This window comes from Tetrao urogallus (genome assembly GCF_951394365.1).
Source record: "Tetrao urogallus genome assembly, chromosome: 27".
Taxonomy (NCBI): domain Eukaryota; kingdom Metazoa; phylum Chordata; class Aves; order Galliformes; family Phasianidae; genus Tetrao; species Tetrao urogallus.
In genome coordinates, this window is record NC_136840.1 from 1636435 (window position 1) to 1652676 (window position 16242).

The following is a 16242-nucleotide window of genomic DNA, read 5'->3' on the forward strand; positions in this document are numbered from 1 at the left end:
CCATCATTACTGAACCAAATGCATCAGTAAGACCGGGAGCCCTCTGAAGATCTCGAGGCTTAAGAGATCTCAGGGAAGATCTTTATCTTTCTAAAGCTCGGCTCCAGCCTCTCTGGGAGGACGCTGTAATTTGGTCTTCTCTGAGCGGAAGATAAATGGACGCTGCCACGAGCCACCAGAAAGACAGGTTGGAGCCACCCTCAGTGCGCCTTGGCAAGGAGTGGGGACAAGATCTCTTTGCAGGAAGGTTTCTGTGTCTCCAACCAAGCGAGGATCAGGCACTTCTTGCATGATCTCAGCCCCTGCTTATGGTATTTTCCTGTTGACCTCTTCACTTGACTTTTTATTCAGGTTTTCTGTGGGAGATGCTCATCTTAGAGTCTCCCTCTGTATTCAGAAGTTGTGGCCGCTTCTGGTGTTGCTGAAAAGTCTTTGCACATTTTCTATTCCAGCAAGAAAAGGAGTTTTGTAAGAATCTCACTGCTGTGAGCTCTTGTGTTAGCACAGCATTTGAAATCCAGGAACCAGCAGTGCTATCAGTGATTGAAAGGCACCATCCCCTCACACCAAGGGCAGGAGCAGGGAGAAGCAATGCAGAAGCATAACTGCTTTCAAGAGACAAGAAATGGCAGCATTCTGGCAGTTTGACACCCCTTGGGTTCCATAAAACACAGCTGAGCTGCTGGTGGTGTTCTCATAAAGGATGGGGGGGCTCCTATGGGGCTTTTCAGGACCTGAGCAGCCTGGTTCACCTTGGGACAATGAAAACGTGTAGCCAGCATGGAAGGATTGCACCCAGACTTGGTGTATTTCGCAGTCAAAACACAAGCTCAGAGCATCCTGTTACCACTTCTTTCTTACCCTTGCCATTTGCTGTGCCAAAGCCTCGTCTGCTTGCAGGTTAGCTGGCACGCAGCTGGTTGAGCTCAGGGAAAACCACGCCATGCTCCTTAGGACTGAAATTTAGTGTTCACCCTCTGTCAAGCAATGCTTTCAACCTGTGCTGAATACCTGCTCACACTTAAACTGGTATCATACAGTAAAAACAGCAGGGAATGGGGGTCCTTTCCTGAATAGCAGTTGTGTGTAGAAGCATGAGATGATAATATTTTACATACCATGATTATAGGTGGGTTTACCTGCCAAGATCGGCTTGTTTTGTCTGCCTGTGAGATGGCAGGTATCAGAACGAATTGTCCTTAAGAAATAATACTTATCCATTTGTATTACTCATCTGTGCTGAGCTCTGCAGCGCAGGGACGCGGGGTTGGAGGCCACGATGAGTCAGAAGCCCCACTTTGCTGCCAGTGATGAACTGCAGCTCTGTGCTGCTCTTCCTCTGTCTCTTTTTGGTGGTTTGCTGTGCACAGGTGGGAGAGGGGGAGTTCAAAAGCCAGGATTTGAATTTCAAAGCGATGGTGGTTCGCGCTCAAACCCAAACAGCTCCAAACTCAAAGTAAGACTCAGAGGGAGGAAGGCACTGTGCTCGCACACCTCTTTCATTCTCTCTCTCAGGAAGATGAAAGGCAGCTCCCACCTGCACATCTCCTTGGAATGCTTTGCTTTGAGGCTGCTGCATGATGGCATTGGCCGCAATGAGCGTGCGTGGCTCTTCCCAAAGCAGCCTGCAAGGCTCCGTCTGCGGACTCTGCTGTTGTTTTCTGCTTGTTATCCCTCTCAGAGCTCTGCAAGCCCCCATGAAAGTAAAACACAGACCCAGGTCTGCCTCAGACTATAGGAAATAAATCCAGGCACAACAGCAGTGCAGCCTAAGCCTCTCTTTGCAGGGAAGAAAACACCCCGGGGAGCTCTCCTGCAGTCAGCAATGCTCATTACAAGGATTTTATATCAATTCTTGCAAGAAAAGCAAATGGAAGAAACTTCTTTACAGCACTGGAGTATCGAGTAGTGCAGCAATATCCAATGTTCCTTTGGGAATAGTTTTCCTCCTTTTTTCCTGAACTAGTTCTGCAAGCTCGCCTCCATCACTGACACAGATGGCATTAAAAGCAATAAAGGCAGGTTAAAACATAGTTTGAAATCCAACCTGGTGTCTTTTCTTATTCCTGTGGGCCAAGTATTGCCAGCAATCTGCAGGAAAGGGAACAGATGCTCCCAGAGCTCAACCTGTCCCAAAAAGTGTTCCTTAGAGATTGTTGTGCTTAAAAAAAATGGGGAAAACCCTTTCTGTCACACACACACACAAACACACACAAACACACAAACACACACAAACACACACAAACACACACACACACACACACAAACACACACGAACACACACACACACACACAAACACACACAAACACACACAAACACACACACACACACACAAACACACACAAACACACACAAACACACACACACACACACAAACACACACAAACACACACAAACACACACACAAACACCTCCTCCCTCCCCAGCCCACTCCAGGCTTTTCTTTTGAGGGGGAAAATTGTTGAGATTGAAGCTTGTTTACCAAAAGAAAGGATGACTCAGGATATATTAAGCCCACTTTTATTCCGTGGAGAGCGGAATATGACATTCATTAAACTTTTATTATTATTAATATTATTGCCCGAACAGAAGAAAAAGAAGCTTTTTTGGTTCGTAGCTGCAGCATTTGATCTCTAATTTAACCTGACGGGAAGAGAAACGGCTGTTAGACGCTGGAGTTTTATCAGCATATTGCCAAATAGCACCAACTAGTTGAGCATTCATTCATGGCACTGAAAGAGCATCTCTCTTGCATGCCCTGGGAATAGGATGGATTAGTCACCTGTAATTAAATCAGCTGGAGCAAAGCATGAATGAGCCTCATCTTTCCTGGGCTTGTGAAAGCTGTGATGCCTCCAACACATGTATGCACAGTGCTCTAACTGCTGCATGTCTCTAAAATGCTGCTGAACACCCACTTTTTTTGTTTGGTTGGCTGGTTTTTACCCTTCCCGCTTGGAGTTCTTGAAAGCAAGAAATAACGGGGGATCTCTTCATACCAGCAACACCAGAGCTGCAATGCAAGGCTGCAGGGAGATGCACGGGTGGGCTGGAAACGTCACGCTTTGTTCATCTGCCTGCCTTATCCCTTCCTTTTCTTCCTTTGCAGTTTTCTTGCTGTGGTGGTGATGAATACCGGGACTGGGAGGTCAATCTGTACCACTCCTGCAACGGCAGCGGACCGCTTGCGTGCGGCGTGCCCTACACGTGCTGCGTCAGGAAGGTAAGGCAGCCAAGGCACAGAAAGTGCCTCTAGTTCAACAAAATCCATCTTCTCGCTGGTTTCTGCACTGGCTTCTCATACATTGTGTTGCCATTTTGAATTGTGTCTTGGGATGGCTGTGCTTTGGTGGGCTCTGCTGCTTTAGTGTAGTGTGAAAGGCAAAGCACTGGGCTGTATTGTGCCGAGAAGATGTTTGAAATGCTGAATTTCCATCTTTCTACCTACTGTCAGACCTTACATCTGGTTTGGAGGGTGATTTGACAAAGAGCAGCAGCTTCAGCTGACTTGGCTGTATCTCAGCATGGATCGGGATCAGCTGTTGTCCTTTCCTTTTGCTCTCCTGTGCGGTGGCTTGCTGTTCTCAGCTTGCTGCCGCTGGGTTTAGCAGTGTGGGCTTCACATTCATAACAAAGAGGTTTTGTGAGTTTTGCTGTAAGAGGAAACATGAGAAGAGTTTAGGAAAAAAGCCAGGAGCTGGGCAAGAAAAAGTGCGAATATCCTCAGCTGCTGCAGCTAAAAATGCTGCCAATATTGCTGAGAATAATTTACTCTCTTTAACACTGGCAATGGACCCCTGGGCCCCCAGCACTTTGCTTTGGATGACTGCAATACTGATGGAATGATGAACACCAGCCAGCTCTGAACTTGTGCAGAACTTGCTTGTATACCTGCATGTATCTTAAATCTAGCATTGTTGTTGGCCTTTTTATTTATTTTTTAATGGAAAGAAGGGGAAAAATTAATATATTTTGTTATCAGTGGAAGGCTGGCATGCAAATCAGCTGCAAAAATAATTATTTTCTCTAATCAGGGCGTTGATTAAGGATCTCTGTCAGCTCCTGAAGATGGAATTAGAAATTCATGTCCTGTCCTTTCTTTTATTTCTAGTGAGGATGTGTTGGAGAAAGTCAAGTGTATTTTTCAGTATTTTTACACTCCCTGTGGGTTTTTGACAACTTGGGAAACAAAACTCCTTCACCTGGTAAACTGTTTCAGAGATGGAAGAAAACAGAGATATTGAATGTAGTGGGATAAGTAATAGAATCATAGAATGGCTTGGGCTGGAAGAGACCTCAAGGATCTTCAATTTCCAACCCGCTGCCACAGGCAGGGCCACCAACCTCCAGATCTCACAGCAGCCCAGGCTGCCCAGGGCTCCATCCAACCTGGCCTTGAACACCTGCAGGGATGGACGGGGCATCACAGCCTCTCTGGGCAGCTGTTCCAGCACCTCACCTCTCTCTGTGTGAAGAACTTCCCACTGATATCCAGTCTAAACGTTCCCTCCTTGAGCTTAAAGCCATTCCCTCTTGTCCTATCGCTGTCTACCCTTGTAAAAAGTTGATTCAATAGGCAACTTTTTGGCTTCCCACGTGAACGAGCCGGATCTGGAGGATGCGCTAGCCCCTGGGAAGGAAAGCCCATGGCAAATCCTGTACGCTAACTTCCACAATTAAAGCTTGTGAGAGTGTCTCTGACAGGTGGAGATGTTTCATGGGAAGTGAGACACCCCATAACTGCATCTTGTGTAAGCTCCAGCAGGGCTCTGTACGTAGATATGTGTTGAAATGGCAAAGTTGTCATGGGAGTTATGCCTGCAGGTTGAGGAGGTGGGAGAAGCACCGTGGGATGAGGGTGGTTGGACACAGCTGGTTGGGCTGAGTGATGCAAAAACCCTGCTCAAATCCCTTTCCACCAAAATACTGCATTTAAAGGCTGAAAAGAAGATCTTACCTTGGCCCTGTATGAATTTGTCCGTGCCTGTTTGAAGTGAATGCCGGCAAAACAAACAGCTTTTTCATCAGTCCTTCTGCTCTCAGGCTTCTCAATTCAGTCCTACAAACCAGGGCAACACGAGACAGCAATATCCCAGATGTTCCTTCTGTGCCCCTTCCGAATGGCAGGTCCAGGTTGGGAGCTTTTGTTGGACATGGTACACTGCTCATTTGTTTGAGTGGCTGCTTTGTGAGCTTGTCTGGAGGAAAGAGCCTGAAACATGGATTTGGAGGTCATTTGCAATGTGTCGTCAGCCTGTCATTGAATGCAGACCTAAAGCCATCCCATTTTCTGAGGGGGGACTTTTCCTATTACAGATCCCTCCAAAGCATTGCATTCCATCTCCTTGGGCATCTCCCAGGGCAGGCTGAGTTGTATTAATGAGAACAGACATCCTCCAAAATTTCTCTTGCTATTTTGAAGAGCCTCATCTCCAAGGTCTACCCAGGAGTAAGGATGAGCAAATATGCACCAACTGAGGGGGCTGAGATGGGATCCTCATCTCCGAGTACTTTTCTCAATGATTTTCCTATGCATTTGTTCTTCTTGTGGGGAAAGTGTGGGTCGCTGTGCCTCTGCCAAGCACAATCCTTTCAAATTGTCACTGCTGACATCTGGCACAGGTCTGGGGGGAAAAGCAGTCAGTTATGAAAAGCATGCAGGGATCACAGCCTTTGGCCCTTGGATGCCTTAAAATGTCTGGGTTTGCTGCTGTTTTGGGCCTCTGGATGCATCAAAATTAATTCAGGTACAATAAGGGCTGTCGCCTCTTTTTGTGTTGGGAATATCCATTCAGCTCTGACCTTTGCTTCCATCTTGGCAAAAAATTGATCGAAACCGAAGCATTGCTTTTCTCCTTTCTGCATTTGGCCCCAATGCAAGTTCTTGAGGGAACAGATGGGCGGGACTGGGGGTGACTGAGAAACCCTTCAGTATTTGATGCAAGAAGGAAGAAAAGTGGCAATTTGTTCTGCAGCCAGATGTTCAAATGGAGGAGCCCTACAGAAAGCAATTGTGTCACCAGTAAGGATCCTGTGACGTCCACATGTGAGCAGCAAGGCCAGCTGAAAGCTGCCAAGAATGATGGTTTGGGGGTTGTTGGGTTTTTGTGAATTTCTTTGTTTATGATGCAAATGAAATGGATGGATCCTCCATCATGCACGTGTTCCTTTGTATCGCTGCTGGCAATGGCAGTGAGAGAACTGCGAGTTCTCCATACCCCTATTCTCCATTTTGTGGGCCAAACCCAGGGTGGGACCTCATCCCAGAAACGCCAGCAGGTGTTTTGCTGCCAATCTCTGGATTCCCTTTAGTAGGGACAAGGACTGATTGGTCTCCTTCATCTGTAAGTAGAGCACTGAAGTGATGAGAGAAGGGATTTTGTGAGTAACGTAGATAGTCTTGGTAGAGTATCACTGGGATGATTTCCCTGCCAATTGCAGAAGGAACAAGCTGCAGCTTTATGGCTGGGACCAAAAAGTGCACATTTCTTTTATGCCCTGTCTTGCAGGAAAGCATAATTTACCTCTAAATGTGCACATTTCTTTTTCATCTCTGTGCCTCCAAAAGCACCTGAAGTTTTTGTTTTGTTGTCCAGGAGCTTTTGCTGGTTGCCAAAGCCATCTTTCTGAAAGTCTGATCATTTCAGCTTGTTCTGATTTTATGGATGCAAGGCCCCTTTAGAATCTCACAGCATTATGGAAGATGCTGTTTTCCTAATGAAATAAGCCAAAAACAGATGAAAAGCCAACATCAGAAGATCAGTCCTGAGAGATATGAAGTAACTTGACTGGCTCAGGATGTGCTGGAGCTACACCCCCTCAACGTGGCTTTTCATGGGATGAGTAAGAATTGGTTTTGAACCGATGCTAGAAAATGTTGTAGTCCATTAAAAATGTACCCCTTCCATCCTGATGGAAGCAGAAGAATTTGGACTGATTTCATTTTATAGAGCTCCAGAACAGCAGAGTTTGGCTGGGATTCCTCTCATTAGCTGCAGCTCTTGAAATGCATTCATTGGCCAACAGTGATTGAAGCACGGAGAGTCTAAAATCCTAAAGTTTCTCCCTGAAGTGCTGGGAGGCTTTGGGGAAATTCCTTTTTGATTTCTGGAAAACCAAATACGTTTAATCCTGGTGAAATTCCCTTTGTTATGAAGGAGAGGCGCAGCTAAAAATGTGAGAAAAGGAGGTTTGAATTAAGCAAGGGGAAAATGAAGGGAACGTCTTACAGAGCTGCTTTGTTCAGTGCTCACGTAACATGGAGGTGGTCCCAGCTCAAATCACTGGACAGGAGATGAGGAGCATCCTCTGAAATGGCAGAAACCAAAGGGGAAAGTAGTTCAAGAAAATCATTTGCTTATTTCCTATCTGTTGCCTTTGGTTTCCTCCGGCCCAAGTTTCCATCTCTGTTCGCAGGTCCCTGGAGAAGTCATTAACACCCTGTGCGGCTACAGGACACTCGAGAAAGAGGTAATCTTTGCTTTTTCCTTCTTCTGTACAAGAAACCCTTGTGAAGCCCTTCCCAAAGCACCCCTAACATGACCTGAAGCTCTGCCTCACAGTGGAAGGCTCTTCCCAATAGGGACAGCTGTTGCTGCGGCTGTATATAAATTTATTTTTATTTATATTGATTGGCTTCCCAAGGTCCTGCATGGGCTCCAAGGGTGTGAGCACGCAGCATGTTTGGGCACTGTGTACAGGCTTTGGAGGGGCCTTCTGGGGAGAAATGAGCTCTCTTTGGTCAGTCCTAGCAAACGCTGGCCCTGAGTTTTGGTTTTGGTGTAGAACTGATTGTGAGGCCCCCAGGGGTGGCTGTAGGACTGTGTCACAGCAGAGAGATGCAGTGTGGACTGTGACTGTAAAGGGGCTGGTTTTTGGCAAGAAAACCCGGGGAAAAGGAGTCCAATCTAAGAAAGGGATTCCCAAACACTTGCCATGGCGCTCCTTTGCAGAACAGAACGAACCCATCCAAACCCACAACCTCAATTCTGACTTTGGTGCTTCTTTTCGACCTTCCTCCAGCGCCTGGAGCTGCTCGATGTCATCCACGTGCGAGGCTGCATCCACGCCGTGGGGCTGTGGCTGAAAGATAACTTTGAGTCCACTTTGAGCATTGTTTGCTCCCTGCTGCTTCCCCAGGTAGGTAGGACCCAGGTGGGTCAGGTCAGCACCCTCTTGGCTTCTTTCTCTGTTCTGGGGGAGGAAGATAATTTGTTTTGAGGTAGTTCCCCCTGCTGCATTTGTATCTGAGGTGTGTGTCTTGAGTGGGAATGTCACAGCACTTTCTAGAGCAACCTTAGCAAAATTACTAATTTACTGCTGTGGTGCTGGCTGTCTCATAGCACACTCTCACATTTAATTAATGTTCAAGTAATAGCACCTGAAAGCAAGACGTGTATATGATACCCAGAAATCATGTTGCATTTGTTTCTACATCTCTCTTCAAACAGTGCGTAAATATCAGCCAAAATAAACCATAATCATAAATTCAGCAGCTATTTCCATGCATCATGAAATCTGTGTTTAAATCATTGGCCATTACCAATGCCTGAGAATCCAGGCAGCTTTCCAGCACAGGTAATTAAGCTCTCCATCACAAATGCTGGGTATGGAGAGAAATCTTTAGTTGCGGTGGAGATTTCTCCTATGGAGAACTGTTGGCACTGTGCTTGCAAAGATGTGAATATCTCTTAGCTCTTTCCACAATAATCTTTAACAGAACTGTAGTAATTTGGTGTTGATTAAGTCTTTTATTAGTAGTAGTAGTAGTAGTAATATTAACTTCCTTCAAGGCTCACATATGAAAGCTTTCTCTTTAACTCCTTGGGTACAAGTTGGGTTTGCCACTGAAGGTACTTGGTGGTTGGTGCTTTCTGGATATGGGGTTTTATCTAACTGAGGGTGAAATGATTATGTATTTTTCCTGGGCTTCCACTTGCAGTATATCTGTACTGCAATCTATACATCTATACTTGATGTACTACATCTATACTTGATGTATAGAATAGTGGCTCAGTAAAGTAGAAGCTATTTGGGAAATATGTGCCACACTGAGTTACTTTTTCAAAGGACTGACTGTCCTGGATGTCTCAGATGATCATAGAATCACCGAATCACCAAGGTTGGAAAAGACCTACGAGATCATTCAGTCCGACCACCCACCTACCACCAATATTTCCCCACTGGACCACGTCCCTTAGTGCAACATCTAAATGTTTCTTGAACTCCTTGATCCATTCGGACCCATTCTTGATCCAAATGAAACAATTGAGGTGGGGAAGCAGTTTGCCCAGTCCCAGCTGCAGTGCTTCACATTTATCGAGTGCCATCTCTGCAGTGTGCAGATGAGAATGGAACCTCTGCTGTGCTACCAGCAGGAAACACAACAGGCACAGGAATGGGGTGAGAAAGCACCATGAAAGAGGCGACTGCTTCCATCTGCCTTGCAGGATGTCAAGAGCCCATTACAGGAGCTGCCTGTTGCGTTATCCATTAACCTACCAACGTGGTGCTCTTAATTAGGAAGGACAGGGAGACAAACCAGTGATGGCAGTAAGGATTGCTGAGCCTTGATGAATATCAAGTGCTTTCGAGCGAGCGTTGTGATTTTTCTGGCATCCCCTTAAATGCTCTTCAGAGAAAGAACTTTTCTTCCCATCTGCTTGCGACTTCTAGGTTTTAAATATAAATTGGATTTGATGCTGTCAAGTTTTGGAGGGAATTAAGTTAGAAATGGCCGTCTGCATTGCCAGGAGCTGTCAGCTCAGAAACAGCTTCAACCCTGGCAACTGCCAATGGAAAGCCAGGATGACAATATTGTCCTTGAATTGCCAGTCTGAGGAGAGCTCTGTTGACATGGAAGGCTGATGGTGCCTTGAGCTTCGGGTAAACCTGTTAACACGTCTTGTCTCTGGCCATTGGGCATTTGTTGTGTTTCACTATACACTTATTCTAGTCTCCAAAAGGGCCGCAAACCACCTTAATGGAAAGCTTGCAGCAAGCCATTGAGAAGGTTGGGACCCAAATCCACATCCTGAGTACAGTTTTGGGTTTTGGCCAATTGTCCAAAAGCTGTGGCCTCCCTTAGGATCAAACTTTAACCTCAGCTGTGATGTTGAGCAGCTCAAGGGCTGCTGAAGGATGGGGTTTTGAGCTTGGCTGATATCCATCACCAAAGTGCCCAAGATTTGTGCTTGGATTTGGGATGAGCGACGTTCTTAAGCCCTTCTTATGCAGAAGGAAGTACCCAAGAAGAATTTGAGCTGTCATAGATTGCCCTTGGGAAGGATATCCCTGGGCAATTACTGCTCTCAGCACTGGCTTTCCATCTTACTCAGATGTTGGAAACCACCACATTTTGATTTTCTCTGTTTTTTTTTCCCCCTAAATACATGCACAAGAGGCCTGACAGCACAAAGCTGGGCTTTGCTTTCTCACAAATCTGAATGTCTCTTTTTGGATTTGGGAAATGTAAATCTGATGTGCCCTATCAGGTGCTGAACTGATTGAGGCAGGGAAAACGTTCCCTGGGAATGTCACCAGCTGCCCTCCGGGCCATTGCAGGGCACAAGGAGTCTGTAGTTTTATGCTCACTCCTAAATCATCGATGTCTTCATCTTTTCTAAGCAAGCCATCAGGAAACTGGGGGAGGGGAGGGGGGTTGGGAGAAATACTGTTTCGGGGGTGAGGATTTGATTGTTTCTATTTGTCTTGCTTTGTTTGGAGCAAAGCATAAATGCATCCACTCAATTGTTTTTCTGCCTTTGCAGAATACTTTTATTCCTCTCTTCCTGTTCCATTCTCTTGTAACAATCCTCTCTCTTTCCCATCCTCAGCCAAGCTGCAGTCAGTGGCAAATTCCCATTGTGTCCTTGTGCTATTTGTGTTTCACTGTGAAGCAGCTCCAGATTTTGCAGCAGTAAGCAGTGAAACACCTGAGTTTGTTTTTATAGCTTCTACCTCCCCAGTTTCCCAGCATCTGGCAGGATTGCACAGGGAATCTGCAACATGCTCTTTCCCCTTTGCATGCCTGGATGGTCTCACAGCAGCTCTTATATTAACCCAAGGAAAAACATCTTCAACTTTCCTGTTCACTGCTCCTTGCCAAAGATGTTTTCCGATGGCGTTTAATCCTTCTTAGCAAGATGGAGAAATAGCCTCTGTAATAAGGAAGAAATAAGGGGATGAAAAAAAGCTCTTCAACCCTTTCTTTTTTTCTTTCTCCATTCTAAAGAAGGGGAAAATAACACAAGTCCAATTAAAAATGAAATCTCTGATGGGTCATCTCCAAGGGTTAATATCTACTGACTCTGTAGCGCAGCAGACTTGCAGTAAATTGTTTCTATCTGTGTTTCACTTTGATATTTCATCAATCTCCAAAGCTCTTAGCTGGGAGCAGCTGCAGAGTGGAAGGGAACTCTGCTGTGTTGCTTCAGCATGGAGGCAGATATGGAAGGGCTGCAGTCTGTGTCTCTGGAGGTGTTTAAGAGATGCATGGACATGGCATTAACAGCGTAGGGATGGGACTGTGCCAGGCTGATGGTTGAGCTCAGTGTTCTCTAAGGTCTTTTCCAACCTAAATGACTGTATGATTCCAAGAGTGTGAGTCCTGAAGATGAACTATTTCATGCATCTTGCAGGTTGGCGCCTGCCTCTCTTGGTGACAGTCATCTTAAACATTTTCTTGCCTAAAGGAGCTTCTTTCTCATAGGGCTTTTGCTTTGCCTTGCCTTGCTTTGCCCCTTTCTTTCTCCTTTCCTCATTTTTTTTCCCTTCCCTTCCCTTCCCTTCCCTTCCCTTCCCTTCCCTTCCCTTCCCTTCCCTTCCCTTCCCTTCCCTTCCCTTCCCTTCCCTTCCCTTCCCTTCCCTTCCCTTCCCTTCCCTTCCCTTCCCTTCCCTTCCCTTCCCTTCCCTTCCCTTCCCTTCCCTTCCCTTCCCTTCCCTTCCCTTCCCTTCCCTTCCCTTCCCTTCCCTTCCCTTCCCTTCCCTTCCCTTCCCCTCCCCTTTTTTCTCCTCCCCTCCCCTCTCCCCCAAGATTAATTTCTGTTTTGTTTCCTTTTTAATACCTAAGTTGCTCCAGGGACTGGCAGGCATTATATTCCCAGGCAGCTCATGCATGCTGAATGAAATAGGAACAAGGAGTAAAAATAATTTTTCCATCTACATTTTGTGACCTCTGTGAGAACCCTGCCTTTAAATACCAATTTGTGGAAGGGAGAGACAATAAAACATAAATACTTTTACTTGATTAACTCTGGGAAAGCTCAAAATGATTTAGCTCTTCTTGTTAGCATCATCCATCCTGCTTTACCGCTGCCCAAATGGGAGAGGACCTCCATAGCTGGGAGGAAAAAGCATTTTCCTGCACAAAATTTTGCTTGCAGAAGACCTTTGTTGGGCCAGTGGATTATTTCCTCCATGCCCAGAGCTGCCCTTACCAAACCATCTCTTTCCCACCTTTCCTGGGTACCTCTTAAGGCATTTCTTCGTGCCTTGGAGTAATAGTGGTGGACGAGGTGACACATTTGCTGTCTCAGGTTCAATAACAGTTTATTTTCTGCAGCAATGGTTTGGAAACATCAGCAGATGTTGTCCTGCTGCTGCTGCTCAGCTGGACAGGCAGACACCCATAGTTAGAGCATAATACAGTGCCCAGTTATAATTAGTGTCACTAATCTAAGTTAGCTAGAAATAATTATAGGCTCAGGATCAAAACGTGTTTTTAATTTGCTTTTTGAGCTTTTGCTGTTTTGCATAGAGAAAACTCACAGGTGTTCCAGAGAAAGCCAGTAGGAATTGCAGACGTTCACGGGAACCTTCTGGGTTTAACTGAGCAGTGATCATCGGGTCTTTGAGTTGAATAACAAAAATATCAGGCTGCCTACCTCTCCATCCTCCCAGGTGGCTCACAGTCAGGAACAAGGGCAACATTTCTGACAATCTGTGCTTTGGAGAGCTTCATTTTTTTCCCTCTGGTAGCCCTGAATTTCCTTTAGCTGCTTGGGTTGGATGGGAGAGCTTACAGATGGCCCTTGCTGATCGCAGAGGTCCCCCTCTCTAGTTCCTTCTTGCTGGTTGAAAAGGAAAATGAAGAGGTTGCTTTGCCCAGATTGGGTGCTTTGGGCAGAGTTCAGCTGCAGCTTTCTGGGTGAGACCCAGAGCGATGCTGAAAGATGGAGAAAAGGGGCATTGGCTGCAGTAAGATGCTGCTTTATCAGCTCAAAGCTGCTCATGTGCAGCTGGGAGAAGACAGACATATAGGAAACAGCAGAGAAGTAGGGACCTCGTGAGGCAGCAGCAGCGCTTTCTGTCCCTTGCTGAACACCAGCCAGAAAGAACAGGCAAATCACTGCTTCCAGTGACCCGCCAGCGGTAGCATGAAGTCATTACAAGGGGAAAAAGCAGAGAGAAGAACAACTTTTTTTTTTTTATCTTTCCTTTTTTTCTTTAATCTGATGCTTCACCCATTGTGGCAACTCCGCAATAAAGCCTTCCTTCATAGCGCAGCGCAATAAAATCAGCACTCCCATTAGAAGTCTCTTTACTTCTGGAAAACATGGTGCCCTTGGTGCTGGGGATATTGAATTCATCTATATTCCTGACAGCTTTTTCCATTTTCATTAAGTGGAAGAGGATATTTAGAGCTGAGCTGGAATGGCACTTGGTTCATTACTCAGAAGAGAGCAAAGGCGTGGGGATGCAGGCTGCTGGCTGAGGATGTGGGGTACCTTAATGAAGTTAAATAAATCCCCTGCTTCACCCCAATGCTGTGTCCCATCAGGAGGAGAGAAGCAGGAGGCAAATTTCCAGTGCTGCATCCCCAAACCTGGTTGATTTTGCAGAATGGGATCCATTTGGATTCAAGTTATTGTAGACACGGATCTTTTTTCCTGAATTACTGTTTGGTTAACTGAGGAAAAAATTTATGTGCTTGCCTAAAAATGTGTCCCTTCAAAGAGGTTTGCTTTCCTGGTCCCTTCACTCTAACAGCAGTGGGCTGTTAATCTGCCCAATGACCTCTCAGAAGTAAATAATGCTGGAGCATGACATATATTTGAGTATTATTTTAACACTTTTGAAGTCCTTGGGGGCTCTGCTGTTGGACGTGGATGAGAACAATCTTATTTTCACATGGGCATTGCAGTGGTTGCTCTGTGTTCTCTCTTGTTTCCATAGGGAGATAAAGGTGCCCCCAAGCACATCGCCTTGGCCTCCTGCATCCCTCCTGCCCACAGGTCCCTGCAGCTCAATTTTTCTTGCAGTATCTGCAATCCTATTTCCCAAACGAAGAACCCTAATGGCATTCACTTTCTTTCTGCATTTTGGAGAGAGCCCTGCTGGCCATAACCACACAGCAGCCCCTGCACCGTGCCTGTTATTCCGGTGATTCATCCTGTTATCAAGGGGGTGAAGATGCTTATTGTTTGCCCTAATTAGCTGGAGTGTAAAATAGGCAGGATGCTGTTTGAGGATTGATGGAGTCAAGCTGAGACCCAGAGTGAGGAGCAGACCTCAAGGGAGGGCTTTATGCTGGCAAAGCACCCCAGTGGATGTGGTTTTCCCCATTTCGTGCAGAGCAAAGAGCAATCAGCTCTGAGTGGGTTTCCCCTCTGGATCCACCTCCAGGAGAATGTGGGGAGGGAAAACCAAGACTGAGTGGTATGGAGGTATCTTCTGTGCAGTGGGCACTGCTGGTGGGGCTGGTGGAGCATTTCTCTGTCCCTGAAAGGCAAATGGATGAACGTGATGCTGTTTGTGTTGGCCTGGGTTTGCTTTCAGCTCACCAGGTAACACTTTTTATGATGTGCTTTTTCCCCTGTGGAATCATAGAATCACCAAAGTTGGAAAAGACCTACGAGATCATCCAGTCCAACCTGTCACCAGTAGTTCTCACCAAAAGGAGTTTGCCTCCTTTCCATCTGGGAGTCCCCACTGATCCCTGGTTTAAGCTGCATGACATCCCCGTTTGTCTTTTCCTACACTCCCCCTTTGCAGACCCTAATGGATCAGCTGGGACCCAGCTCAGTGATCAAAAGATGTTATTTTTTCAGCTCCCAAAGCAATGCACTGCAGGAGATGCCAGTGGATGGGTGGTACAGGTATCACCCCAAAGGAAGCATCGGGGGAAATCAAGTGATGGACTTGAATCCCTGGGCTGCTGGAAATGCTTGTCTTCACCCTCCTTAAGATCTAAATTGTTGGGTTTTTTTTTCCCCTGACAGCCAAGCAGGGAAATAACCCAAGTGGCACCTTGCTTGCAGCGTTACCCTAATTTTAGCCAGAACGCAGACCTGTGCCACTCGCTTTGCAATGCTCACAGTGATATCCAGCATAGCCCACGGTCAGGGCCAATGTGGGAAGTCATGAGACAGACAGAGCTGTCAGCAGATTTAGCAAAGATCCTCCTGCTCTGTCAGCTGGCATTACTGCATCTCGTCCTCTCCCATCTCTTGCTCAGGTTGGGGAGTGAGGGTGACAGCCCCTCTTGCACACAAAGACCTTTGGGGATGGTTTGCACGCCTGTGGTGGCTTTGACGTGTGCGTTTTGCAGGTGGTCGGCCTGGTGATGGCGTGGCTGTATTGGCAGAAGCTCAATGAGATTTACTCTCAGCTGGACACCGTGGACTTCAGGATGCTGGAGGTGCGCGATTTCAGCTTCGGGGCATTGGATCTGAGCGGTGCGGGCTGGTGCTGGTGCTTGCCCAAGGAAGGAGGATACATCCCCATCAATGCCATGGAGGAGGAAGAGGAGGAAGAAGAGAAGGAAGGCTTGTCTGTTACAGCCAAAAGTGAGGAGCTGGAGGGCTGAAAGCAGCGGTGGAAAAAGAAGGTTGGAGTAAAACTCTCAGTGAGGCAGCTGATGCTGAATGTGAAAATGTCGCGATGTATCCTCAGGTTCAGGAGATCCCTTTGGGGAAAACTGCTAAGTAGCTTTGGGAGGCTGGAGCAGTGCAATGCATTGTGTGGGCACATGAGCTCCCCAGGGCCCTTTTACCACATTGCTGACTTGAAGTATTTGTACATCTCTTTTTTAAGTTTTTACACAATAAATGTGACTGCTGTTCTGTTTTGCAGTGTCGCTGGCACTTGCTGCATGCTGGTTGAGTTGCTGGGGGGGGGAAGAAGCATCACCAGTGCACGTTGGGGTATCCTTATGTTCCTTGTTTAGCCTGACCTCCTGAAGGATTGAGAGACCTTATGGCTCTCTACAACCGCAGAAAGGAGATTGTGGTGAAGGGGGT

The 16242-nt window shown here is 46.5% G+C and overlaps 1 protein-coding gene across 1 annotated transcript in view; it reads left to right on the forward strand.

The window, feature by feature from the left end:
* Nucleotides 1-15809, forward strand: part of LOC306956041 (tetraspanin-15-like) — a gene marked incomplete at both ends in the record, with an annotated part of 36804 nt that extends 20995 nt beyond the window's left edge. The window contains 4 exons of the mRNA XM_079547439.1: nucleotides 3111-3224; nucleotides 7418-7471; nucleotides 8024-8140; nucleotides 15552-15809. Of these exons, the coding sequence (XP_079403565.1) occupies nucleotides 3111-3224; nucleotides 7418-7471; nucleotides 8024-8140; nucleotides 15552-15809 (543 nt within the window). The remainder of the gene's footprint in view (nucleotides 1-3110; nucleotides 3225-7417; nucleotides 7472-8023; nucleotides 8141-15551) is intronic.
* Nucleotides 15810-16242: the final 433 nt, after the last annotated feature.